At 54.4% G+C, this 25,277-nt stretch overlaps 4 protein-coding genes across 7 annotated transcripts in view; 1 reads left to right on the top strand and 3 right to left on the bottom strand.

Annotated features, from left to right (window-relative positions):
* Nucleotides 1-7,978, bottom strand: part of LOC101879626 (phosphofurin acidic cluster sorting protein 2-like) — a 41,724-nt gene extending 33,746 nt beyond the window's left edge. The window contains exon 1 of the mRNA XM_034061066.1: nt 7,776-7,978. Within this exon, the coding sequence (XP_033916957.1) occupies nt 7,776-7,978 (203 nt within the window). The remainder of the gene's footprint in view (nt 1-7,775) is intronic.
* A 443-nt stretch (nt 7,979-8,421) lies between these two features.
* On the top strand, nt 8,422-12,333 carry LOC101879283 (transmembrane protein 121-like). 3 transcript variants are annotated; one of them, XM_034060721.1, is made up of 2 exons: nt 8,422-8,557; nt 10,654-12,333. In XM_034060721.1, exon 2 carries the CDS (start codon nt 10,916-10,918, stop codon nt 11,903-11,905), a length of 990 nt encoding a protein of 329 aa, XP_033916612.1. In that variant the 5' UTR covers nt 8,422-8,557; nt 10,654-10,915; the 3' UTR covers nt 11,906-12,333. The 3 variants fall into 3 exon arrangements, with proteins under 3 accessions (XP_033916612.1, XP_005141993.2, XP_030898519.1); XM_005141936.3 differs by lacking the exon at nt 8,422-8,557 and adding an exon at nt 9,428-9,623; XM_031042659.2 differs by lacking the exon at nt 8,422-8,557 and adding an exon at nt 9,428-9,623 and having other exon boundaries at nt 10,441-12,333.
* A 2,112-nt stretch (nt 12,334-14,445) lies between these two features.
* RRP36 (ribosomal RNA processing 36) lies at nt 14,446-20,917 on the bottom strand. The gene is made up of 7 exons (XM_034061281.1): nt 20,848-20,917; nt 18,263-18,401; nt 16,814-16,880; nt 15,928-16,032; nt 15,734-15,808; nt 15,511-15,628; nt 14,446-15,276 (listed from the first exon to the last, which is right to left on the bottom strand). The coding sequence occupies exons 2-7, from the start codon at nt 18,388-18,390 to the stop codon at nt 15,137-15,139; spliced, it is 633 nt and encodes a 210-aa protein (XP_033917172.1). The 5' UTR covers nt 18,391-18,401; nt 20,848-20,917; the 3' UTR covers nt 14,446-15,136.
* A 556-nt stretch (nt 20,918-21,473) lies between these two features.
* LOC115945274 (neuronal PAS domain-containing protein 4) lies at nt 21,474-24,990 on the bottom strand. 2 transcript variants are annotated; one of them, XM_034060871.1, is made up of 6 exons: nt 23,742-24,990; nt 23,042-23,208; nt 22,806-22,942; nt 22,576-22,681; nt 22,238-22,478; nt 21,474-22,031 (listed from the first exon to the last, which is right to left on the bottom strand). In XM_034060871.1, exons 1-6 carry the CDS (start codon nt 23,840-23,842, stop codon nt 21,833-21,835), a joined length of 951 nt encoding a protein of 316 aa, XP_033916762.1. In that variant the 5' UTR covers nt 23,843-24,990; the 3' UTR covers nt 21,474-21,832. The 2 variants fall into 2 exon arrangements, with proteins under 2 accessions (XP_033916762.1, XP_033916761.1); XM_034060870.1 differs by having other exon boundaries at nt 22,806-23,208.
* Between the last annotated feature and the right edge of the window lie 287 nt (nt 24,991-25,277).

Raw genomic sequence — 25,277 nt, 5'->3', positions numbered from 1 at the left:
AGGGCATCCTCCATCATCCTCCATTATCCTGCTAGAGATCTGCATGCATGCTGACAAAAAGGCACCATGTGCCACACAGCAGCAGAGTCTAACAACTTTCCTATGATGAATGCAGAGTTAAGGTTTCATTACAGCTTGCTGCTCCTGAAGTAGCAAACCCACGAAACATCCCATCTGTTTCCTCTGCTGTCATCTGGAGCTGGCAAGCACCTGAGATGTAAATACCTACAGGCTCAGGAGCATGGTACCACCTGGGAAGAGAGCACAGGGGTTGTACTGAAGTGATACAAGAGCAGGAGAAGAGACAGTGTCAAACCAGCATGGGCATCCTGTATTGCAGCTTCTTCATAACTGAAAGGGAAAGAATTTACATGAAAAAAGTTTAATTCTGAAGGGCTGCACAATTGAGATTCTTCACTCAAAAGAAAGATTCTCACTAAAATGGGTAAATGTGTGTGTAGGCTTTTCACCCACGTGCAACAGAAGCTGTTCATAAACTGAGCCTGCACAATGCATTTCTCTGCTCAGCTCCCTGTGAGCGGAGCAGGTGCCTGCAATAAGGGTGACTTGTCCACACTTCACCAATCAGCATTGCGACAGATAAACTTGTCCCCAGAGTAATGGGAATGTTGTCCTTTTGTCTGACTGGAGATTAAGGGACATAATAGGCAAAGAAAAAGCTTGAAGTCAAGGGACTTGACAACAGTCAGGGAAAAAATGAGTAAATTATTCATACATACAGTATGCTGTGAAAGCCAAATGGACATCCTGCTTCTGACAAAGGAGCAGGAAGAAAGGAAGGGAGAGTTGGAGCAAGCAGCCTCAAGCATAAGGTATGAGAGGACTGAAAGAAATATCCACTTCTGTGACTGTATTTCAGGGATGCACATGGAAGAATTCAGGAAGTCTATCAGAAAAAAAGTTGATATTCATTAGCAGTGAAATAATGAGGAAGAGACTAAAAAATTACCCAAAAACATCAAGAACATGACAAATACAAGCTCCTGCAGAATCAGATGTGTCTATTGCAGTTTCATGGGGAATCTTCTCTTAATTCTAACGAAAAAAAGCAAACTACTTTGAAAAGAGCAAAATTCAGATTCAGAACTAAAGATTACTCACTCGCAGGTGTGCAAGGCAGGACAACAGCAAGGGGGGAAACCTGAGAACAGTGCCAAAATTACCAGCAGGTGTGTGCAGGGCTTTTGAGGGACATGAGCATTGAGAAGAAAGGGGGAAGAAAGTAGATGTATTGACAAGACAGAAAATAAATGGAGTACTAGAAGATGGCTGAAGGAATGCAGGGAAAATGCAGAACAAATGCAAGGCACTTCTAAAAAGACATAAATAATGTAACTCCCAAAAAAAATTCAACCCCAACATCATCTAAATAATATGGAGTCAGAGACACTACTTGCACTGTTACTGAAAATCAGACAGCAGAATCAATGAGAGCTTTGGGATGAACACAATCTTCTCCCTGGAAGAGAAAAGGCATTAAAGAACAGGGACAGAGTAGCAGAACCATTTGCAAGGGAATTACTCTTACTCTAACCCTGCTCCCATTGTAACAGTACAACAGCTAATTGCTGGTGCTTTATGTTCTGGAAAATGGAACTGAAGACATGTGTTCTGCCATCATCCCAAACGGCCTAAACTGATGCGAATTTAGTTGCCATATGTACAGAAACAAGTTGAAATCACACAGCTGGGCATGGAATCTGGTATTTATTTGTCCAGGAGATGGTCCCATGCTACTTCAGATAGGCTTGCACTCAGGAATAAGAAGCATGATGAGAAGGATTTACAGCGGAAATGTAAAACTCGGGACAAGTAGGACAATAATAAGAAACTAGAAAAACTGGAATAGCAGCCAAAATGCAACTGCAGTTTTATTTACCTAACAGAATCCCTCACTGGGTTAGACCCCAGGAGTCAGAAAGAGCACAAGAGATGGCACTGGGTATTGAATGCTAAAAGAGATGGCACTGCAAAAGCCAGTGTCATTTGGGGCTATGCACACAGAGGCTGAATCACAACTGTAGGGCATGGAGTAGTCTCTAACCAGAGTTGTAAGGTGTTCAGGTACCTGAAATACTGCACCTCTCCTTCAGGCCCACTGCAATGAGTGTACTGAAGGATCCACAGAGTCTTGTTGGCCTAAGAGACTTCTAACTACAAAGCAGCATCACTTAAGCTGTCTGTTTCCCCGGAAGCAGAGACATGTTCCTGCTGCCACATCCCACACAGAGGAGTAAGACACTCTTACTTCTTGTTTCCCAAAACAGTATCCACCGGCTTTGATGCAGTTAAAAAACAACCCCAAACAAACAAAACTAAACCCAACCTGCAACAAAGCAGACAGAAACACAGCTTCTGGCCCATCAGCTGGAATGCTGACAGCTTGGACCAGATAAAAACACAAGCTGTTCGGAAAACAGCCTTGCCCAGATGCTCACCTGGCAAGGCTATAAAATGCAGCCAGCTTCTCACCTCTGGCTCTTCCATGGAAGTAACTTCTAAAGAATCATTCCCCATTGCAAATATATACTGAAAAGCACAGATTCATCGAAGCATGGATCTCCTGTAGGAACCCCAGGAGATAATGGTGCTCAGCAATGCAGTCTTTTGAGAGGATAAAGGTCAGGGCACCTCCATCCCAGAGGATGCGTACTACATATATACACATACTACATAGCTGTCAGTAACCATGTAACATAACCATTACTGTTAGTCACAAGTAACTAGATACGCTGGAGGAAGCGAAATGAGTGCTCATAGCACAGCAGCACAGTAAGAACAATGCAACACTTGTGACAAGCCATCAGAGAACTGAGCTAACACAGCCCAGCTAGTGAGCGAGCCACTGGAGAGCAGGGCTGGGAGGCAGTGTGGCAGGCACTTCAAATACAATCAACCCTGCAGGAAAGTCACCAGGAATATTCCGAAAGGAGCACCCCTCATCAATCATACTGGCAGGGGACACTTGTCTCCAGTTCCACTAATGAGCAGAAGAAATAACGAGACACCAGCTCAATTATCCTATGCCAGAAGAGAAATCCCCAATGTCTCCTCTGCGACGGACAAGCCACAGAGAGTGACAGGTAATGGACAACACACTGGATGTATTATGGTGCAGGCTTGGAGCCAAGCCCACGATGGCTGTTTAGAACATTTTGTTTTCTATATAAGACTAAAAGGAAATCATAATTCAAACATGGCAAACATCATCAGTTCTAAGAGACCGCTTCCTTACAAGAAACTGTGGCCTCTCCCAAGCACTCCAGGTCTGGAGCTACTCCAGTTTGTCACGGCATCATGGTAGCTTTTGAGGGAGCAATCTGGAATCAGTTAACATTCTTAGAGGTGCAACTCTGTCGCTTCCCCAGACAGAGCATGTTTTGCTGAGGTTGGAAGTTTATCATGAAAATGCCTGATTTACCCAGGAAACCACTCAAGAACATCTCAGGCAGATAAACAGTGTTACTCCAGCTGCAATAATGGCTTTTTAAAGGAATACCCAGTTCAAAGGCTTTTCATCACCACATCATCTTAGCGATTACAGAAGACAGGCCATACTCCTCGCAGAGAGGAAAGGGAGCCCTGAGCCCATAGCTGACAGAACAGCCCATTCCACAGGGCTGCAAGATGCTGCCCACCCAGCTGACAGCAGCTCTGCTGGAGGAGAGCACATTCCTCCACACTGCACAAGGTGTTCTGCTCACTGCAAGGCAAAGGAAAGCATGGAACCAGCTGCACAAATTAAGCTTACTCTACTCTCCAGGAGGTGTCAAGCAATAGGTACTGCCTGCCCAAATAGGACAACAGGGTTACAGAGATGGTAACATTGACCCCATAGCACTTTGAAGGGTCACTGTAGCTGGCACTTGATACTTCCAGTTGTACTTGCAGTAACTGCTTTCCTTCCAGGAAGGTATTTGTTAGACCGTAACTTTCCAAAACACGCATTTGGAAGTTTTAACAGTAGGGAATTCAGAGCACCTTGTGAATCATAATGTCCTGAAGGCACTGGTCCACAGTCTCACTAAGTGAGCACAAACCTCATGTACTTCCCTAAGTCAATGCTTTTCTAACTCCCACAAGCAGGACACTGTCCCTGAGCACACTGTGGGTGACAGCAGGACTGGAAGGGGTTTTAGCTCTTGCCTCGTACCAAGATAGGAGGTACTCTGGGTGAAATGCAGTGTATTTGGATTCAGCAGCGCCATTCACAGCATAATCTATGCGGGTAGAATCTGCCTTTGCAATCGGAGTCAACAGTACTGATGCATTTGCCAAAATACAACTCGTATCTCTCACCTCAACTAGAAATGGGATTACTTATCACTGAAACAACATCCATGTAACACCGAACACAACAGTTGTGTCATGGAAAAAGAGTAAGAGTGAATACAATCACACAATCTTATCTCGTTTCCTAATTAAGAGCTTGCATTTATGTGCTCTTAGCTATTAAAGGAAAAAAGGAAGAGCAGCCCTACTAATTGAGGCTGAAAAATACCATTGCATGCACAGAGCAAGCCCCTGAGCATGTTTGCACAAAGTCCTTTCACACATTTTTTCCAGACGTGCTGCCTGATCAGCATACAAACCACTGAGAACACACTAAGACGGTATGATGCAGACAGACATTTTACTTTGGCAAAGCTCTAGTGCGTTCCTTGCAGCCTCTGTACAGTGAAAACCTGCTACAACCCTGCAGGGTATGTGTTTGCACAGTAGCACAATGAAGATGCTTTCTCCTGCCTCAGAACAGTGCTGTGAAGATTCTGACTGAGATAACCAGAGTGGAAGTTAAGGCTGATGGATTGACTGCTTAGGAAAAGCATGCTTCACACCCGGGACTGTTTTGCTTCCAAGACATTGTAATGGGAAGCCAATAACCTGTATCCCAGTGGGTAGCATAAATGAAGATGCAGAGCATTTTGCTTGGCTTTCAGGTGTTTACTGCCTTCTGTCTCTCTGAATGATAACTCACTGCCCAGAAAATCCAGCTCTGCCTCCCAGGAGAGCCACCAGAGCCAAAGGCAGCTGTGGCTGGGTTATGCTTAACTCAGCTCATAGCAAGGGCACCAAGAGTTCACAGATCAATCTCAGCTGGGCTCTGAAAGGAGAAAGCCTGTAGCAGGAGGGGTGATCCCTTCATTGAGGGTAAGGCAACTTCCAAAACTAAATGTGCACTTGGTTCAATGGTGCACTCCTGATTCAGCAGCAAAGACTTCTATTGTGGGCACCAGCTCACCTCAGAAAGTCAAGATCCTCCTACAAAGCACCAGAAGTCCTACAGTCATACTACTGAACCATTCAGTATACCGGGGCTTACACTTCATGGTGCCTGTATTTAGTGCCTCTGAAATCCTGACAGCCTGCATACAACCTCTCAACTGTCCTGCACTAAAAGACAAACACAGAGAACCCCCCAGAAGCTGACCTAGGCCAGCCCCGCTCCTGTGACAGCCAGAGCTGCATCTCAGGAAATGAAACACTGAGAAGGAGCATAGGAACAGCAGACTTGTGATAGCACTAGAAAAGGCAAGATGCTCTACAGCACTGAAATCAGTGCAAAGTTCTCCTTTGCCTGCATATGCATAGGGTGGGAAGAACTGACGCTACACATATGAAAGAGACAGAAGATGCCTGAAGGGAAGGATTATTGTCCCTTAACACCTACTACTCTGCCACCACTACCACTGCCAAAGCACAGTCAGATCAGAGACCACCTGTGCTGGGCACTGGGACAGCACAGCAAAGTTTCTGCCTTGAAGAACAAAACTGCAAGGTGCAAACATTACACAAGCAGCTCAGTAGATGAAGAACGTGGGCAAGCACTAAGCAAGCAGAGTGTGCAGCTACAGCATTAACCCAGCTCAGACCTGGGGTTTGAGCTCCCCTTAGTTCCAGGGAACACAGATTCCTGCATGTGACCTCCTCACTTGGGAAGGCTCAGGCTGTCTGGAGACAGGAAACACAGAAGCCCCTGTCCCACACTGGCCACTGTGTCCTGCCAGGACTCCTCAGACACCTGCTGACCCTGCAGGCAGCAGCACACACTGTTGTAGCCTCCAAAGGAAGAACCAGGTTCCATCAGCTTCTTCCCACCCTGACAAACACGGCATGGGTGAAACTTCAGACTAATTTCACACATCTGACACAAGCTGGTGGGTCAGATGGCTGCCCCCATGGCTACCAGCACACAAAGCAGCCTGTCCATTAGAACAGGCTCATGAAACTGTACTTGGGAACAGTATTTACTGGACCAAAGAGCTGCCCTTCAAACACCTTTCAAACTGACACACAACCATTTCTGCTCACCCACTGTCATCACACCAGTGTAACCCACTTTAAAACTCAGTCACACTATTCCCAGCCGTTCTGGCTTTGCTTTGCCCAAAGCAGGTCCTCTCCTCTCTCGCTCTTGCAGCAGCTCCATTTTTGTACACACACAGGTTTCACCATCGCTACGTTCTGCGCTCTGAACCTGTGAGTTCTATTCTTTCAGCAGGAAGTCAACCTGGTAATTCTGCCTACTCTCCAAATTCCAACCTGGCAGTAACCTATCCACAAACAAACAACACCTCAAGTCACTTTAAAGCTATGGAATGATCACTGCTTCCTGCTCCACACAACAGCCTCAGCATGTGTCATCTAAAGGTGTACCGGCTTTTCACTGACACACTTCAGATTCCTTCCCACTTGCTGCCTGCTCAGGCCAGGACCTCCTTGGGCACTGTAATCACACAGGTTTTTTCCTGCTAGCGTGGAGTATTTTGGGATGTTTTCACTCTGACGCACTCAGTTGCCTCTCTCCCTGCAAACATACCAACCTTCTGAAGCCCTTTCACAAAGACCCGAGTTCTCCTGCCCTACAGCAACAATTATGTGTTCCTATCTTGAATTTTATGCCTCTAGCTCTTGCGGAGCACTCACACACATCGCATGCAGGCAACAAACCACAGCCCAGAGATACGTGGATCCACAGTGACAACCTGAACCTGCCCCTTAACTCTCATGAGAACATCTCCTGATCAACATCTGATAAGATAAGGGAAACAAAAGACTCACGGCTCATTAACACATCCAGCACCTCCTGGCTTCAAGGCAGCTCTTTGCATTCTTCCCATAAGCACATCTAGCCTGGACAGACCCTTAACCATACAGCCAGCAGTAACGTTTACCCCATTCCGCTTGTCTCCCAGCTCTGCCAGAGATAACGACTGAGGTGAGCTGGCAGCACAGCGAAACCCTTTTGCTGTTACCTATGGTCTGGAGCGCAGGTGACAACCCCACGAGCCCACGGATGCCCGGTGGCCGCTGCCTGGCTACAGGGGACTGGCCTGCTCACATGAGGGCAATGAGGCATCTTTAGAAGCCATGATGATGTCCCCCACTCTGAAATCTCCCATGGCCATCGCGGCAGAGGCCGCAACATGGAGTCACCGTAGCAGCGGTCCGGTGCTGCCAACCGGGTGCCGCCGGTGCCCAGCGCTGCCGCTGCCCAGCGGGCAAACAGCGGCCGGGGCAGCTTCTCCGGCGCATCCAGCCTCGGGCTGGGGCAAGGCGCAACCGGCACCGAGGGGGCGCGGCCCCAGGCGCGGCTCGGCCCAGCGGGGCAGGGATGCTGCAGGCGCCGTCGGTCCCGGAGGCCGACCGGGGACCGCCTCCTCCCCTACCTGTGCCATCCCCGGACCCCACCGGCCCTGGGCTCACCGCGGCGCCCGCCGCGAAGCGGGGCAGCCCCCGTTGGCGCGGCTCACCTGGGCACACAGCTCGGCGCCGAGCGGTCGATCTCCCACGTCGCGAAGAGGTTCATGGGCACCGGGACCGGAGCGGGGCCGGCCATCGCTGCTGCCGCCGCCGCGGCCGTCGTCGCTACGGCCGCCGCCGCCCCGCCGGTCACCGCCGGGGGCCCCGCGGCGGGGCCCGAGCCCAAGGCACCGGCCGCTGCCGCCGCCGCCATCCCGCCGCCGCCACAGCGCTGCGGCCGGCCAGACCCCCCGCCTCAGCGCCAGCCTCCGCCTCGCGCGCGCCCGCTCGCTCGCGCGGCGGGGCGGGCCCCAGCGCCCAGCGGCAGCCAACCGGAGAGCGGCAGGGCCCGGCGAGGGGGAGGACTCGGACCAATCAGAGCGCGGCTAAGGCGCGGCCTGCGGCGGGAGGCCACCCAATCGGAGCGGGGAGAAAGGGACTTGGTCAACCGGCCAATCGGAACCGAGGAGGGGGTGGCCGAGAGCCCAGCAGCAAATAGGAGGAGGGCAAGGAGGCGGTGACCGAGGAGGGCTCAGCCAATGGTAACAGCGCCGCGGCTCCGCGGAGGCGGGGCAAGAGGGGGCGTGGTCGCGAGCCCTTTAAAGCGCGGCGGCGCCGGCCAGCGCGAGCTCGGTGAGGGGTGCGGTCGGGCGCGCGCCCGCCCAGGGCCGGGGCCTGCTCGGGTGTTGCCATGGCAGCGGGGAGCAGAGCGGCGGGAACGGCCGCTGTACCGCCCCCTTGCGGACGGGATGTCGCCGTGGCCAAGGCGGCTGCGGGGGTGCAATGGTGCGAGGTGCGACAAGGGACAATGGTAGCGGGTCCTGCCCCTGGGTCACAGCAACCGCATGGAGTGCTCCAGGCTTGGGAAGAGCGGCTGGAAAGCTGCTCAGTGGTAAAGGACCTGGGGGTGCTGATTGATGGAGCTGAACATGAGCAGCTTGGGCCCAGGCAGCCAAGAAGGCCAACAGGATCCTGGGCTGTATCAGCACCAGTGTGGCAGCAGGGCCAGGCAGGGATTGTGCCCCTGTGCTGGACACTGGTGAGGCTGCACCTTGAATCCTGTGCTCAGCTCTGGGGTCCTCACTGCAAGAGAGACATTGAGGGGCTGGAACAGGGCCAGAGAAGGGCACCAGAGCTGGTGAAGGGCCTGGAGCACAAGTGTGATTGGGAATGGCTGAGGGAGCTGGGGGGGGGGGTTTAGTCTGTGAAAGAGAAGGCTCAGGGGGGACCTTACTGCTCTCCACAACTACCTGAAAGGAAGGTGGAGCCAGGAGGGGCTGGGCTCTGCTCCCAAGGAACAAGGGATGGGACAAGAGGAAACGGCCTCAAGCTGCACCAGGGGAGGGTTAGACTGGATATTGGGAACAATTCCTTCATTGAAAGAGAACCCTCAAGCTCATCCAGTCCAACCATTCCCAGCACTAAGGCCACCACTAACCCATGGCACTGAGGGCCTCATCTACACGGGTTGTGAACACTTCCAGGGACAGTGATTCCAGCACTGCCCTGGGCAGCCTGTTCCAATGCCTGACTGCCCTTTGGGGAAGGAATTGTTCCCAATATCCAGCCTAAGTCTCCCCCTGGCCTCGGGGCTTGGGCTGAGGCCGGGCAGAGGGGCTGTGCAGGCAGTTGGATGTAGCTGGTGCGTGTTGGGGGGTGCAGGATGAGCCCCAGCGCAGTAGCCGATGGGGCCGGGGCGGCCAAACGAGGCTGGCAGAAGAGCCCGGAGCAGAGCGGGCGGTGCCGGAGCTCCGGTGAGGCGGAGGCCGCCGCAGTCCCCGCCCGTCCGCCCGCTCGCCGGGAGGGGCCGAGCGCCGCCGCAGCAGAGCCGGGGCCGTGGGCACGGGGAACCGCCCGAGGTAAGCGCGGGGTCTGCGGGGGACAACGGGGCCTCTCCCCCGGCAGGGCCTGCCCGGTCCTCCCCTCCCCGGGCCCAGCTGGGGGCTGCGGGCAGGGAGGGCCGCGGCTGCAGCCCGCGGAGGGCAGCACTTTGCTGCGGAGGGGACTGCGCGGCCGCGCACCGGGCCCCGGGGGTCGGTAGGGCTTGGGGAGGCCATGGGTGGAAGGCAGGAGAGAGCCCGATGGGCGGCACGGTCCAGATGTGCCACATCCCCTGTGCTAGCCGCGGGTCTCCTCCCCATTAGAGGCACCTGCTTGGGGCAGGCTTGGGCTCCGCTGCCTGCCTCGGCATGCCGGATGATGCACGGCTGTGCAGGGACCCTGCCGCTTTGGCCAGCAAGCAGGAGCTCAGGTCGTTGGTGCTCAGCTGTTGGTGTCGGCATCAGGAGCATCGGTTCGCAGGGGTGGCCATCAACCAGGCAGTCACCATGCTGCTGCCTAGAGCTTGTTCCATACACATGCTGGGTGACAGGATGGTGCCCCAGGACCCCTGCATGGCCCTTCACAGGCAGGCATCACTCAGCGCAGTGCCAACACCATCAGAGGCAGCTGATGCCACTGGGAGCAAGCAGGGTGATTTGCTGTGCTCCAGCCTGGGAAAACGGAGCATCCCGGCCAAAACTGAGGGCCTGTTGCAGGAACTTGGGCCTGGAGCTGCTTTTCCTTGCTTTCAGTTTGTCTGGGCATGGGTAAACAACTGTAAGCAGAGCTCTTGCGGAGTGTGAGGCTGAAGGAAAGCGAAGGTGTTGGACCAATTTCTTCCCTTTCATCCCACAGAACAGCCAGGCTAAAAATAACCCTTCGCCTCATGCTGTGTGGGAAAATAAAGGAGACTGGAGAGGGAGTGCTCCTGGATCAGAGCAGTTAAAGACCTGCTTGCTTTAAAAGCATAGATAGAATCTTATGTGCCTGAGGGGGCAGAGGGAAAGGATATAACCAGTGCCACTGTCTGGGAAATCCCATGGGAAATAAGGCATGTTCCCTTCACAGTGGCAGAGACCGAACAGCGTGATGAGCTACTGAAGAGGCAGTCCTGCCTGCCCCACCGTACCTTCATGTGCAGCCTGGGAGCTGCAGTTTAGCCAGCATGTGCCATCAGGATGGCTGGGTCAGGAGTCATGGGAGTGTTTCAACTGGGAGTCTGTGGCTTCGGAACAAACCAGGCACATAGCTTGGGAGAAGACACTCTGATGCTTCCCACCTTCTTTCAGCCATCCACAGCTGTCTGGGAAAGGGCGCTCCAAGAGTGGTGATGGGGAATGCCAATAACTCCCTGATGGCCCTGCCTGTTCCTCTGTGCAGGATGGTTCCCCCGCCACCTGTCAGCAAGCCCCACATCTGCCTCTCCACAGTGCTCATCATGACCAGCCTTGTCCTCATGGATGCCTACCTGGTGGAGCAGAGCCAGGGCTCCAGGAAGCTGAGCATCTGTGTCATGGTGGCAGTGGGTGATGTGTGCTTCCTGCTGGTGCTCCGCTACGTGGCCATCTGGGTTGGGGCAGAGGTAAAGACAGCTAAGAGAGGCTATGCCATGATCCTCTGGTTCCTGTATGTCTTCGTTCTGGAGATCAAAGTCTACTTTGTGTACCAGAACTATAAAGCTGACCGGAAAAGCCTGGATCTCATAGCCCGCAAAGCACTGACCTTACTGCTCTCCATCTGCATCCCAGCCCTCTACATGTTGTTGGTTGCCACGGAGCACATGGAGTACGTCAGGACATTCAAGAAGAAGGAAGATCTCCGCAACCGCCTCTTCTGGGTCATTGTGGACATGCTGGATGTGCTGGACATCCAGGCTAACCTGTGGGAGCCCCAGAAGAAGGGGCTGCCCCTCTGGGCTGAAGGCATCATGTTCTTCTACTGCTACATCTTGCTCCTGGTCCTTCCTTGCGTGTCCCTCTGCGAAATCAGCATGCAAGGGATTGGCATCATGCCTCACCGGATGATGCTGTACCCCATGCTGAGCATGCTCACTGTCAACATCACCACCATCTTCATCCGAGGCAGCAACATGCTTTTCTTCAGGGATGCCCGTGTCTCCAGCATCTTCATGGGCAAGAACTTGCTGGCCATCGCTCTGAAGGTCTGCACGTTCGTGCAGTACCAGCGGCACCAGCACCACGTGCCCCCAGGGCTGGAGCAGGCCCCACAGCACAGCTCCCAGGCCCAGCCCTCCCCAGGGCTGCACAAGGGACGGGACCAGCCTGCCTGCCCCGAAGAGCTGGCCCAGGACAACACGTGACGAGCCAGCAGGGACCACAGCCTGGACACTGCCATACCTGCAGGCCTGAGGTGGGCCACTGAGCTTCCTCCTGGACAGAGGGCAGTGGCCCCACTCCCTCCCTCCCTGGGCAAAGGTCCTCAGGGGTCGCATGGCGAGAGGCCCCCACAGCAGCTCAGGACCTCAGCACCCCACTAAGCAAATGGGGCAGTGGAATGGAGGAGGATGAGGCCCAGTTTGTCTGCTCCCCATGCCCTCTGGCCAAACAGCCTCAGACTGGGGGCTGCACAGGGCACTGCTGTTGTGGTCCCTAGCTCAGTGCTTGGTGACAGCCTGCTCCCTATGCTGGGGAGCATGGCCTGGGCCTCTCCCTGCCCATCACTCCCCTCACTCCTGGGGGCCCTGAGGGAGGACTGTCCTTTTTTGTATCTCCCTCTTTGCAATAAAAGACTGAGCCCTGCAGCCCTGTCCTGTGTGTGTCGCTGTTGGCAGGCAGGTCCCCTGGCTCCTGTGGGTGCCTGTCCCTCAGGTGATGGCATGACCAGCTGCAGAGCACATCTGGGGAATGGGGCCTCAGTCTGTGACCTCTTGGCCAGCAGTTGTGAGAGGAAAGGTCCTTGTGAGTCTGGTGGGCCTTGAGGGTGTCACTGGGGGGTACGGGTAGAAGCTTTATCAGCCATTACTGCCTGTGCAATCAGATGCAGTTACAGTAGTGATGCCAACAGTGCCCAATGGCTGCCTTCCCCAAGGATCCCCAAAGCAAGTCCCCACATTCCACGTGGGGGGACACCAGGGTAGGTTGGTAAGAGACACAAGACCAGGACAGCATTAGAAATGCTTATGCTGGGAGGCCACAGGGAAGAGCTGTTTTCCTCATAGTAGAAATCTCCCTGGAGATGTTAGAAGCATAGAATCACAGAATCAGCTGGGTCAGAAAAGACCCTCAAGCTCATCCAGTCCAACCATTCCCCAGCACTACCAAGGCCACCATTAACCCATGGCACTGTGTAACTACACAGTTTGTGAACACTTCCAGGGATGGTGATTCCAGCACTGCCCTGGGCAGCCTGTTCCAATGCCTGACTGCCCTTTGGGAAGGAATTGTTCCCAATATCCAGTCTAAACCTCCCCTGGTGCAGCTTGAGGCCGTTTCCTCTTGTCCCATCCCTTGTTCCTTGGGAGCAGAGCCCAGCCCCTCCTGGCTCCATCCTCCTGTCAGGCAGTCGTAGACAGCAATAAAGTCCCCTCTGAGCCTTCTCGTCTCCAAACTAAACCCTCCTGCTCCCTCATCAGCTGTTCCCCATCACACTTGTGCTCCAGACCCTGCACCAGCTCTGTTGTCCTTCTCTGGACCTGCTGCCACCTGCTCCAGTGCCACCACAGCACTGGTTGAGCTGGGCAATGCCCCAGGACTTCCCCTGCTGCAGGTTATGGGTCCAGGAGCTGGCAGGCAGAGACAGGCCTCCAGGCTCACTCCTCACCACTAACATGCTGGACATAAGTGGGTGACAGCCTCTTGCAAGGCAGAGCATTTGGCTCCAGATGAGCAGGAGGAGAAGGCAGGGCTGCTTTGGGGGTGCACTAGGTCTGTTCCCAGCTGGGCAGGACCTACCAGCAGGGATGGGTACACATGGACTCAGGAATGCTGCTCCCACATGGCCCCTCAGTAAGATCCTGGCAGCTGTGACACAGGGGTGAGCCACCTCCAGCCTGTCCAGGCCTGTCTTCTTCCTTTCTTGCACTGAAGTACAGGTGGAGGTTTGTTCACCTTTGGATTAAAACATGAGAGCAGAAACCAGCCTATCAATGCCACAAGAGTCAGGACAGCCTTGGACTTGGTGCTGCCACCATACTCTCCTCTGAAAGCACAAGGATGCTGCAGGCTCTGCATGCCACATCCTGCAGCAAGAAGAGGAAGCAGCAGCCAGCCACAGCACAAAGCAGTAAGCCACACACAGGTTAAAGGCAACTGAGGATCCCCATGTAGTCTCTAGCTGAGCTGGTATGTCCCATGTCTCCTGCCTTGCCCAAGTCACACCAAAACCCATCATCAGAGCAGATCTTGCCACTCACAGGAAATGCAGATGCTGAGCATCACCCTTGGGTGGGTATGATGGAATTGCTCATCATTCCATCTCTTGCTCATCACAAAGCCCTTCTCCAGGCTCCCCACAGTACAGCTGTGCCCAGGGGCAGTGTGCCCTGCAGAGCTGAGGCACTCACCCAGCACATGCACTGACCTTGTCTGCATCACATCCACACCTCCTCATCAGCACAGCTACAGGAGATGGGGACAATGAGTGCGGAGAAACAAGAGAGCTGGTGCTCAAAGATAATGTTGGAGAGAGAAGCATTAACTCCCAGAGGTTCACTTTTGTCTGTACTGGCACTGCTGCCAGGAATAAAAGCAAACAGAGATGTATTCCGTACACTGCACTTGTGAGACTACATCCAGACACTGCATCCAGGCTGCTCCCCCAGAAGACAGATGCTGGTCCTCTGGGCTGACTCCATTTGAGGATGTGAAAGTTGTCAGATGCAGGAGCACTGCAGTGAAAGGCTGAGGGAACAACAGGGTTTATTCACACGCAGGAAGGAAAGGCTTTGGGGAGACCTAACAGACCCCTTTTTCCTCCACTCCCCAGACCTATGACATGAGAAGATGGGGACAGGCACTTCCCTGCGAACAGGACAATAATTAGGGACTAAACCCAGGCATGTTTCCTAGATCAGGATTAAAAGGAGTTTGCATCTTGAGAACCCAAAGCAGTGGAGCAGAAGCCAAGATAGGTAGTACCATCTGTCCTTGGATTTTCCCAGAGCCAGCTGAAAAAGCCCTGGGCAACCTGGTCTGAAGCCAGTGCTAGCCCTGCTCTGAACCAGAGCCTCTCCGCCCAAGAGAGGCCAAGAGGCTTCCTATTCCCACCTCAGGTGGTGAATAGTAACGCCTGGAGGAGAGGCAGCAATGCAGGGTAGGGCTTGTGCTCTCACAGCTACAGGAAGAGATGGGCAGGTGCAAGGACAAGGACAGCTCTCAGTGACAAGCACACCTGCATGACAGACTTGTCACCACCCAGGTGTGGTGTCAACCACAGTAAAGAGGACATTTCAGCTACAAAAAGCACTATTTTCTTTAGTTCAGACTCTGCTGCCCTACATCAGCACTGTACAGTGACAGACAGGTACCGGGAAGAGGGCCTGGCCCGGGAAGAGCGAGTCCCAGTGCCAGACAAGAGCACATCTGTCCAGCAGTCACAGGTTCTTCTGTGAGGGCAGGCGGCGCTTGTCTTTGATGGCATTCCTCTTCCTCTTCTTGTTCAGGAAGCTTTCCAGCTTCCCACTCCTCTTCAACTCTGCGTATTTATCAGCTAGCTCCAGTTTCTTCATCTCAGCTGTAAAGAAGAGGGAGCAAGGTTTAAAACTTCAAAGTGAAGCCTGAATTGCCTCTACAGACCAGCCCTTCCTCACCTCTCCCTCCCTGGCTCGAGGCCTGGCTTATCGCTTGAGTACCAGCACTAGAACAATCTCTCCACAGCTCCACAGAATATGGTCAGCTCAATTCCAGTGCTGGAATTCCTGTCAGCAGTCATAGGTCTTCCTGCAGTATGCTCACACTGAGTACTTACATTTCTTTAGGAAGAAGGGCTTCTTTCCCTGCTTGGCCAATTCCCTCTGTTGTCTCTTCCAAGCCAGTTCTCTCTCCCTCAATTTCTGCTGCTTTTGCTGTGCCTGTTCTTGCTGTTTCTGCACAGAAAGGATGACCTATATCAGCATCTAGGCAGACCTCAGTTCACACACCCTCTCCTCTAATGCATTGCCTCACAGGAGGAGATGCTGCACTGAACTCACCATGCGGTTCAGGAGCTGCTGGAGTTTCTCCTTCTGCTCCACGTTCCGGCATTTTTTCAGCTGCTTCTGAATCATCTGAAGAAGACAGCAGAAAGCTGGCTCACTGCCTGCTGCCACCTCCACTGCGAGAGGCAGAAACTGCCCCTGCCAAAGCAAGGCTCTTCTGCCCCAGGACAGGCACACAGCATCATCACCTCTTTCTCCTGCTTCTTGATACTGTCCAGGAAGCTGTAAGTCTTCATAAATATTTCAGGCTTATACTCTCCAGACAGGTCATCAAATCGAGGGTCTCTGTGGATCTGAAGGCAGGGAAGCCAAAGGTAAAGACTTGTGGCCAAGATAATCCTGTCCTTCCATGGATCGGACCTTGTCTTTTTTTGTACTAGCAATATCATGCACCACCACTGAAAACATCTGCAGCTGGCAAAGACGGAGTCCAGTAATGGGGCAGCAGTTGCTCACCAACTCAATCACACCTGCATCCAGTCGGTCAAGCAACTGGCATTTCCATATGCAAGTCTACCACCCAGGAGCAGCCCAATTCAAGGAACAGCAATTGAAGTGCTGCCTCCAAACACCTGCAACTCCCAGACCAAGAGCTGGCTGAACATGCGTTGTCAAGGTGATGGATTTGGGAATTCAAACCTATCTCGGTTTTCACAGATGACCTGGGTCAGGTCATACAAAAAAGACACACAAAAAGAGATCTCCGACTGTGGAATTATATTAAGATAATCCAGCAATGATAGAATCAATGTTATACTCAGATTATAAACTACATAGACATTTTGAACTTCCAGAGTGATCAGTAGTGAACAATGACCACAGCTTTCAGTGCAACTGTCACTGGTGGCAGCCATTACATCTTCTAGATACACCTGGGGCTCAAACATTGGAGTTACCCCTCTAGTTGTACATCCTGCAGGGCAGCAGGTTATACAGAGAGCAGCTGCTCCTGTGATCATGGAAACACCAGCACTACCTGCGCTCACCAAGCCCTGACCCTCCAGAAACAGCCTGTGCCATCTGTCAGCAGCACTGAGGGAAGTCAGCTCCCCAGCTGGGGAGAGGAGCACTCACCTTCTTTCTGACAGACACGACCTGGCGCAGAAAAGGTACAGGCTTCTTGGAAGACATCTCCAATGGCCTGGAAAAGAGAAAAGTGTACTTAGGAGCAGCAGAGGACAGAATGAGGTACAGGTAACGTGTCAGGAGGTCAGGCAGACCCTCATGAGAGTATTAGTGCACAGTGCCAGAGCAGCAGACTCTCCACTCAATGCTCACCATACCTACAGAGAGGTAGGTGCTTTGGTCAAGGCTACTATAACCAAATGATCTGTAACTGATCTATAACACCACCCCATCAGTAAATGTGCCACATGATTATTCCTCTCCCTCTCCATATTTTCATTCATCATGCACCAACCCTCTTCTATTCCTGGCCTACCAACTCATCCACTCCTGACTAATACACTGTAAAGTGAGAACAGAGTTGGGAATTTCTGCACTGATCTGAGAGCTATAGAGAGGCCAAAGCTGAAGCCAGCTCAGTTCCAGGGCATTTCCCTGAAGCTCTTTTTCTAAGCAGCTCACTTCCAGAACAAAACCATGAGAAACAGCATGTGAGATCTGCAGCAATGCACCACTTAAAGGATTAGGGGAATTAAATAAAAACGGGATTATACAAACTGTGTGGCAGAAAGAGAGACACTGTGTGAAGATGTTACACTACTCAAAGCCCCCCAGACCTGGGTAAAAGATAGAGCAGAACTATTATTGTAATCAACTGTTTACAGCAAAAGAAACATTCATCAACAGAGATTCATCAATAGGTTAGGGAATGCCAGTGTAAGAGAGGAAAACTATTCAAATCACTTAGATACAACCCTGAGGACTGAAAACCAGCTAAGTAGAGCATACAAAGGCTAATGGTATTACAGCTGTTACCAGTGAGGGCCTGTGGAGCACTGTGAAAAGATCTAGATCTGACAGTTTTTGTTGTGTTGAACACAGGGAAGAGCCTGCGATGATGAATGTGGGGGGAGTGGGGAGGTGTCAACACAGATGAGCAACAGGAGGAATGAAATTCCAGAACAAGTTGCTGTCCCTACAACTTCCCAGCCAGCAGAAGCCAGGCAGAAAATGCTGATGGGCTGGAAGGGGGTTAGAAAACAGCAGGTAGCAATGTAGGGCCCAAGGAACATAAGTAAAGCACTATTATACAGCTTCAGAAACAAGCATAGCATGTGTGGGTTAAAAGAGCCTTAACACAGAGGGTGCAAAGGAATTGAGTGCTGATTCAGCTATCAAGTAACAGGTGGGGGATTTGAACAGCACAAGATATTAAGAGCTCTGAAACAGCAACAGAGTATTCCCAAATGAAATGCTATAGTGAAACACATTATCATGTAGCACATTAAAGGACAGCTACACCAGCTCCAAGGCAACGGAAACACAGCAAAGAGCTCCCAGTATAACTTGTGCAGAGAACACACAGGGAGTTTCCTGGTGGCAGAGCCACCTCTTTACCCTTTTTTGCCTTGCTGCTGCTTCACTGTAGCTTTGGTAGGTTTGGCGGTTTTCTTCCCACTGGTCACTCGCTTGCACACACTTGTTCTTGAGTCATTCTGTATTTGCAGCAGTTCCTCAAAAGACATGTGAGAGAGATCTGGAAGAAAGTGAGGAAACACCTGAACTGAACAGCTTCCCAAAGCACTTCCCACCCCCTCATTCATAGAATCCCAGACTGGTTTGGGTTGGAAGGGACCTTAAAGCTCACCCAGTTCCAACCCCTGCCACAGGCAGGGACACCTTCCATTAGACCAGGTTGCTCCAAGCCCCTGTGTCCAACCTGGCCTTGAACACTGCCAGGGATGGGGCAGCCACAGCTTCTCTGGGCACCCTGTGCCAAGGCCTCACCACCCTTACAGGGAAGAATTTCTCCCCAATGTCCCATCTCAGTCTCCCCTCTGTCAGGTTAAAGCCATTCCCCCTTGTCCTGTCCCTACAGGCCCTTGTCAAAAGCCCCTCTCCAGATTTCTTGTCACCCCTTTAGGCACTGGAAGCTGCTCTGAGGTGTCCCTGGAGCCTCCTCTCCTCCAGGCTGAACAAGCCCAGCTCTCTCAGCCTGGCTCCAGAGAAGAGGTGCTCCTGCCCTCTAATGTTATCACAGAGGTGCTACTGCTGTCACTAAAGCCCTTAACCACAGCTGAATTAATGGGATATGAGGGAAGCTTCTGGCATCTTCTCACAGAAACCACCCCTGCTACCAAACCCTTGCCATGCAGACCCAGTACGCTGCCCTACGACACAGCTTACTGTGTGCTCTGCCCACATCTGCTGCCAGACTCAGCAATCAACATAAGGTCAGTCACACTGGCTCAGAGCATGGACTCATCCTCCCAGTCACTGTCATCTTGGCAATCGCCAAGACTTTCTGCTTCAGAATCTACTCACATCATTCAGTAAATGTACTGAGGATATCAAAGTGCTGCCTCAAGCAATGTTTTCTTTTTCCTTTCTCTGAGCACCAGGGAACCCTGCTCTGTCAAAGCCCATTAGTCCTCTGGGGAGGGTTAAGGGAACACTGTCTATGCAGAAAACAAATGTTTCTAGGACTTAGACAAAAGCATGTGTCACTGTGCTGCTGTTCAAATTCAGTGCAAACAGCTCTAGGCTGCTACACTATGAGAAAAATCCACACTAATTATACAAGATACTGGGATACAGAGCAATTAACCACTATAGAGGGCAATATCTGAATATCACTGGCTACTCAAAGCATCGCCACACAGACAAATGAAAGACTCTGAGCAAGGACAGTCAAAAGGGACAAAGAAAGCATTAAAGGGAAGGAAAAACGATGTGGAAGTTATTCTGACTTGCCATGGAGACAGACAAGACATGGTCACTTCACTACAATACTCCATTTGGCTGCAATTCCAAAACAATACCCTTAAAATAGCACAGGCTTACAAGACATCAGAGATGTGCTCCAGGCTTGGGGCAGAGTGGCTGGAAAGCTGCCTGGAGGAAAAAGACCTGTGGGTGCTGATTGATGGAACTGAACATGAGCCAGGAAGCAGTCAACAGCATCCTGGCCTGTATTAGCACCAGTGTGACCAGCAGGGTCAGCATAGTGATCATCCCCCTGTACTGGGCACTGGTGAAACTGCACCTCAAATCTTGTGTTCAGTTCTGGGCCCCTCACTACAAGACAGACATTGAGGTGCTGGAGTGGGTCCAGAGAAGGGCAATCATAGAATGCTTTGGTCTGGAAAGGACCTTAAGATCATCCAGTTCCAACCCCCTGCCATGGGCAGGGACTCCACATACTAAACCATGTCACCCAAGACTCCATTCAATGTGGCTTTGAACACCATCAGGGATAGAGCACTCACAACTTCCTTGGGCAATGCATTCCAGTGCCTCACCACCCTTACAGTAAAGAACTTCTTTCTTATACCTAATATAGTAAAGGGCTTGGAGCACAAGTGTGATAGGGAATGGCTGAGAGAACTGGGGGGATTTAGTCTGGATAAGAGAAGGCTCAGGGGGGACATTACTGTTCTCTACAGCTATCTGACAGGAAGATGGAGCCGGGAGGTGGCTGGGCTCTGCTCCCAAGGAACAAGGGAGAGAACAAGGGAAAACAGCCATCAACCAGCACCCCCAGGTTCTCTTCGATTATCAGCTTTCCAGCCACTCTTCCCAAGCCTGGAGCGCTGCATGGGGTTGGTGTGGCCCAAATGCAGGGCCCGTCTCTGAGCCTGGTTGAATCTCACACTATTGGCCACAGCCCATGGACCCAGCCTGCCCAGACTCCTCCCGCAGATCAGCACTTCCATCCAGCTCAGTGTCATCTCTGCCCTCGTCCAGATTGGACAAAAATCCACCAAAAACCACGGTAAGCAGCACTGAAACGAAGGAGCTGGCATGGGGGAAGGGGACCAAGCCGTTGTCCATCCTCTTTCCACCGCACGGGCGGCGGTGACAGCGCCGGTATATGCGCTGCCTCGGGGGGATGCCAAGACCGAAGCCGCCCCATCGTGCTCAGCGCCCTGAGGGGTGACGGCACGTCCGGGGCTGGGCCTGCCGGAGCCAGCAGCCCTCACCTGTCCCGCAGGCCCCCGCCGCCTCCTCCCCCGCAGGGCTCTGGCTGCCGTCGCTGCTGTCGTCGCTGTCGCTGTCGCTGTCGGCCGCCTCCAGCCCTGCGAGAGGCTCATGCTGCTCCTCAGCAGCTCCGTGCCGACCGGGCCGCGGCCGCCTCATCCCGGGGAGACCGGAAGCTCCACACGGAAGCGGAAGTGACGATGCGCGAGTAACACGGAGTCACGTAGGGGGGAAAGACGTTTATTGGCGCAGGCAGGGTGCGTAGTGCGCGTGCGCAGACGTGGGCCACGCCCCCTCCAGCCCGTTGCCTAGGAGAGCGGGCGGCGCGGCGGCGTGCGGGCCGTAGGGCCAGGCCTCGGCCTCCGGTTCGAACCGGGGCCGGTCCGCAGCGGCGGCGGGCGGCGAGAGGCTGTCGGCCAGGGCGCGGAGCTGAGCGGCCAGCAGGCTGAGCTCCCGGCACGGCGGGCGGGCGGCAGGCGGCGGGGCCGCGGAACGGGCCGTGTGGCGGTGCTGCCGGGCCCGCAGGTACAGCGCCTCCTCCTCCCTGCAGCGGACACGGGGTGAGGGGCGGCCCGGGACCACGGCCCCGCGCTGCCCTCCTCCCGCCCGAGCCCTCACCTGAGGCAGCGAGCGGTGCAAGTGATGGAGCGGCCCGGGCCGTCCCTCCGCGCTGACACGTGGAGCCAGGCCCAGGTGCGGTCCCTGTGCAGGACGCGCAGCACGGCGGGAGCTGCCGCGGCGCCGGCCCCGAGCGCTGCGGGCGAGGAGATGCGTTAGCCTGAGCCAGGCACGGCGGGCAGGGGCAGTGCTAGTACAGAGCCACGTCTGTGCCAGTCCTGCACTGCCTTTTCAGCTGGGGCTCAAGCAAAGCAGGGAGCCTGTGTTCCCAAGCCTGAAAGCTACGTGTGACCTTACAGGCAGTGTATGGGGCATGTAAGTGATTCTCTGCTTCATCCTTTTTGGAGCAGGAAGCGACAGCATGCAGGACTAAGTCACCTCTATTTCTGTTGTCCTGGACAGCCACGTTTTGGGTGCAGCCACAGGAAAATACATGTGTTCCCAAGCCTGACACTCACCCACGGCCCTGTGCTGGGAGGCTGCCAGGTCAGCATCCTCGGGGTGCAGGAGGCTGTACCACGACTGACCCATCAGTTCCTCCCTGTGGTAGCCCAGGTGGTAGGTGACACTGGGGGAGACAAGGGGAAGGGGGACTGAGTGCATCGTGTCAGCAAGGAGCAGCTGTGGCAAGATGGGATGAGAGAGCAAAACAATGGGGCTACAGAGATGAGACCAAGGGAGGGAAGAGGCTTAGGCAGTATCTGGGAGAGCCTCACACACACAGGGCTGCTGAAGGGAAACGTGCAGCTATGGCTGTGCCGTGAGCAGCCTCACCTCTCCGTGGCATCGGTAAATGTCATGTCGAGGCTGTGTGTGCTCTGGAACAGGTCCTCCTGGGAGCCAGCATCTGCATCCAGCCCCCTCACCGGGCTGCAGAGGGCCAGGAAGGCTGTGGTGGAGCGGGAGGGTGGCCAGCGCAGGGCCGTGAAGCGCCCGTGCACCACCACGGCCCGGTTACCCCCGTGCTGCAGTTGAAAGGCCTTGGAGGTGCGCATCTCACACACGAACGTGACTTCTGCAGGGAAACAAACCGGGCAGGGCTCCCTCGCTGGCCCTGAAGGGCTGGAGCAGGGCAGCAGCATCTGTGAGGTGCCAGCCGAGGCCTCCCTTACCCCTGCCTGGCTCCTCCTGGGCAATGAGGAGCTTCTTGCTCACATCCTCGTGGGCTTGCTGGTCTAGGATGTCAAAGACCATGTCCCCATGGGCAAGCAGCTCCACCTGGCAACAGAGGTGGTGATCTGTGTGTGCTGCTGTGAGCTGTGCGGCCCACTGGAGCCACAGGCACACAGGAAAGGCACCAGGACAGGTACGTGGGGACATAACCACAGCAGGAAGGCCTTACCATGGAGAGGCCCAGGACCTGGGCCACGTTCTCTGAGATGTAGATCAACTTGCCATCGGCTGAGAGCACCAGCAGGAATCCTGGGAGCAGGGAGAGCAGCTCCGTGCCGAGGGCTGGTCCCGCAGGAGTAGTGCAGTCTGCAGGGGATGGATCGCAGGGTGAAGCACTGCCATGGGGCAGGAGCAGTGCCCCACGCAAAGCCAAGCTCATGTGGGGTGCAGTGGTGCTGTGGGTACCTGGGGGGAAAAGCTGAGCCCCCCGCAGCTGGAGGCACACCAGGGCCATGGTGTGGAGGTAGGAGAGCCGCTCCTTCTCCCGTGCAGAGATGGGCAGTAGGGAGCGCAGTGCCTGCAGCTCCATGTTGATCTGGTCCCGGCGAGCCTTGGAGGCACTCTTGGTTGACCTGCAAAGCCAACCGTTGGGCAGGGAGAGGGACAGCATTCCCTGACTGCAGCCATGGGGGGGAATGTGAGTTCAGGGATGTGAATGGAGATGCTCGGTGCCCATGGCGGCTGTTTCTGGGACAGCAAACTCTTGGCGGCTGCTTCGGTGCAATGGGAGCAGGCTGCCTCCCAAAGCTACCCAGGGGGATGTCATTGCTGGTGCCCCTCTTGCTGGGGGCCAGGTTAGACAATGACATGTGCTTCGGGGGTGCTTGGGCTCTCCCCAAAGACCTCCCACCAAACCCTGCAAGGATGGAAACTGCATCCAGTGCCAGAATGCGAGCCCATCACATCTGCCTTCACTCTGAGCCATCTGCAATCCCTCTGCCCCTCCAAACTCCCACACTGCCTCCCCATGCACCAGCAGCAACCATGCTGTGCCAGGCTGGTGCCAGCCCCTTGCAAGGGCCATGGGACACTGCACAGGCTGGTTTGTGCTCTCCCCAGCTAGGAGACCTCACCTCAGCCCTGTGGGAGGAGGGAGGGAGCTCACCTGAATGGCTTGGAGGCCCTGGGCACCTCCTTGCCCCTCCTGGGCAGGCAGCTCATCTCTGCCTGCAGCGGCCTGTGGCAGTGGCTGCAGAAGATGGTCATGCTGCTGGCACTGGGATGCTGCTCCCTCCTTCGCCTCTGGCTGCGTCTGAACCTGCTGACCCTGCTGCTCCCTCCCGGCCTCCTTTTGTACCCTCCTGGGGTGTGCAGGGTTACCTCTCCTGACGCAACCCAAACAGCCCGGGGCTATTTTTAGAAGGCAGCCTGCTAAAAATAGCCCTGGCAGGCGCTGCAATCTGAGAGGGGAAGCAATAAAAGGAAGCCAGGGTCTTTAAAGCAAACCTGGCCTCTCAGGAGGGGGTGCTGATGAAGGTAGCAGGGATCTCCCTGCGGGGCACGCATCCGCCCAGCTCCTGCCCCACTGTTGTTGCCAGCACAGCAGAAGGTCCATGAGAAGCCGAGGGCTTGTGGCTGGTCCAGCCGCGCAGCAGCAGCTCTCCAGCACCCGATGACTGAGCTGGTGCTGCAACAGGGAGCTGACACACCTGGACCAGTGAGCAGCATCCATCCCCAGGTCTGCAGCAGGGTGCTGGCAGAGGGTGGTCAGGGCCACAGCCCTCCTGAACCTCAGAAAAGCCCTGAAGTGCTGCCTGGGACCCTGTGAGCCCCTTCCTTTGTTCCCCCATAGAAACCAGCTCCCCACCGAAGGCTGTCTCCCACCTAGATGCAGCTGCCGTGGGGCACTGAGCCTGTTGCCTCCATCCAGTGGCCCAGGACTGTGATTTTCCCCACTGACAGGCGTTCATGGAGCACCTCACAGAACCCCTGTGCTCAGTGCCATGCTGCCCAGCACAGCCAGGCTGCCTGGGCCATGGGTGTTCCCGGTGCCTGGCACCCTACAAGGAGAGCAAGCTTGGTGCTTCAGTGCTGGGGAAGAGCAAAAAGCCTCCAGCATTGAGAGAAAGCCTGTGGCTGAGGTAGCTGTTGCATAATGCATGGGAGATGCCCACCCAGCCCTCAACAGGTAACCCGTGTGCTGTCAGCACACCCTGGCTCTATTCAGGGCCCCAGCCCTGCCCATGCTGCTTGTCACCCACCACAGCAAGGTGCTGCCAGTGCATGAGGAACAAGCTCTTGTCACACTTGTGGTGCGTCTGTTCTCTTGCCATGGGGCTTTCACTGCTCTCATGCCACCCCAGGCTGCTTCATTGCACCCGCACTGGCCCCCAGCCACAGGCTGCAGAGCCCTCTGCCACCCTGTGCTGCTGGATGAGCAGCTCCTGACCCTGGCTCCCTGCCACCCCCATGGCCTGGGCCCTCTGCCACCAGTTCCTGGTGCACAGCCACCGCCTCCTCTCAGCTGCAGTGACTTGACAGCCCAGGGAACACCCTGAGTGCTTCCCTGGCTTTAGCCACAGCTCCTTGTCCCAGCAGACACGGCCATGGGAAAGGGCTCAGCACAGCCTCTGTGCCCACCACCCTCCCTGCAGCAGGATGCTGGGGGGTCCCAGCTCCCCTTCTCCCCCCAGGCTCACAG

The sequence above is a fragment of the Melopsittacus undulatus genome, chromosome 3, assembly GCF_012275295.1.
Source record: "Melopsittacus undulatus isolate bMelUnd1 chromosome 3, bMelUnd1.mat.Z, whole genome shotgun sequence".
Lineage (NCBI taxonomy): Eukaryota > Metazoa > Chordata > Aves > Psittaciformes > Psittaculidae > Melopsittacus > Melopsittacus undulatus.
The sequence above is the reverse complement of the archived record's forward strand: the minus strand, read 5'-3'. Positions and strand labels throughout refer to the sequence as shown.

Coding starts and splice junctions, on each gene's coding strand:
- LOC101879283 (XM_034060721.1), top strand. CDS start 10,916: ATGGGGAATGCCAATAACTCCCTGATGGCCCTGCCTGTTCCTCTGTGC.
- RRP36 (XM_034061281.1), bottom strand. CDS start 18,390: ATGTCTTTTGAGGAACTGCTGCAAATACAGAATGACTCAAGAACAAGT. Junction 16,881..18,262: donor CAGCAGCAAGGCAAAAAAGG/GTAAAGAGGTGG, acceptor TCTCTTTTCCAG/GCCATTGGAGATGTCTTCCA. Junction 16,033..16,813: donor TCGTGTCTGTCAGAAAGAAG/GTGAGTGCTCCT, acceptor CCCTGCCTTCAG/ATCCACAGAGACCCTCGATT.
- LOC115945274 (XM_034060870.1), bottom strand. CDS start 23,842: ATGACCATCTTCTGCAGCCACTGCCACAGGCCGCTGCAGGCAGAGATG. Junction 23,209..23,741: donor AGGGCCTCCAAGCCATTCAG/GTGAGCTCCCTC, acceptor TTGGCTTTGCAG/GTCAACCAAGAGTGCCTCCA. Junction 22,032..22,237: donor TTTACCGATGCCACGGAGAG/GTGAGGCTGCTC, acceptor TGTCTCCCCCAG/TGTCACCTACCACCTGGGCT.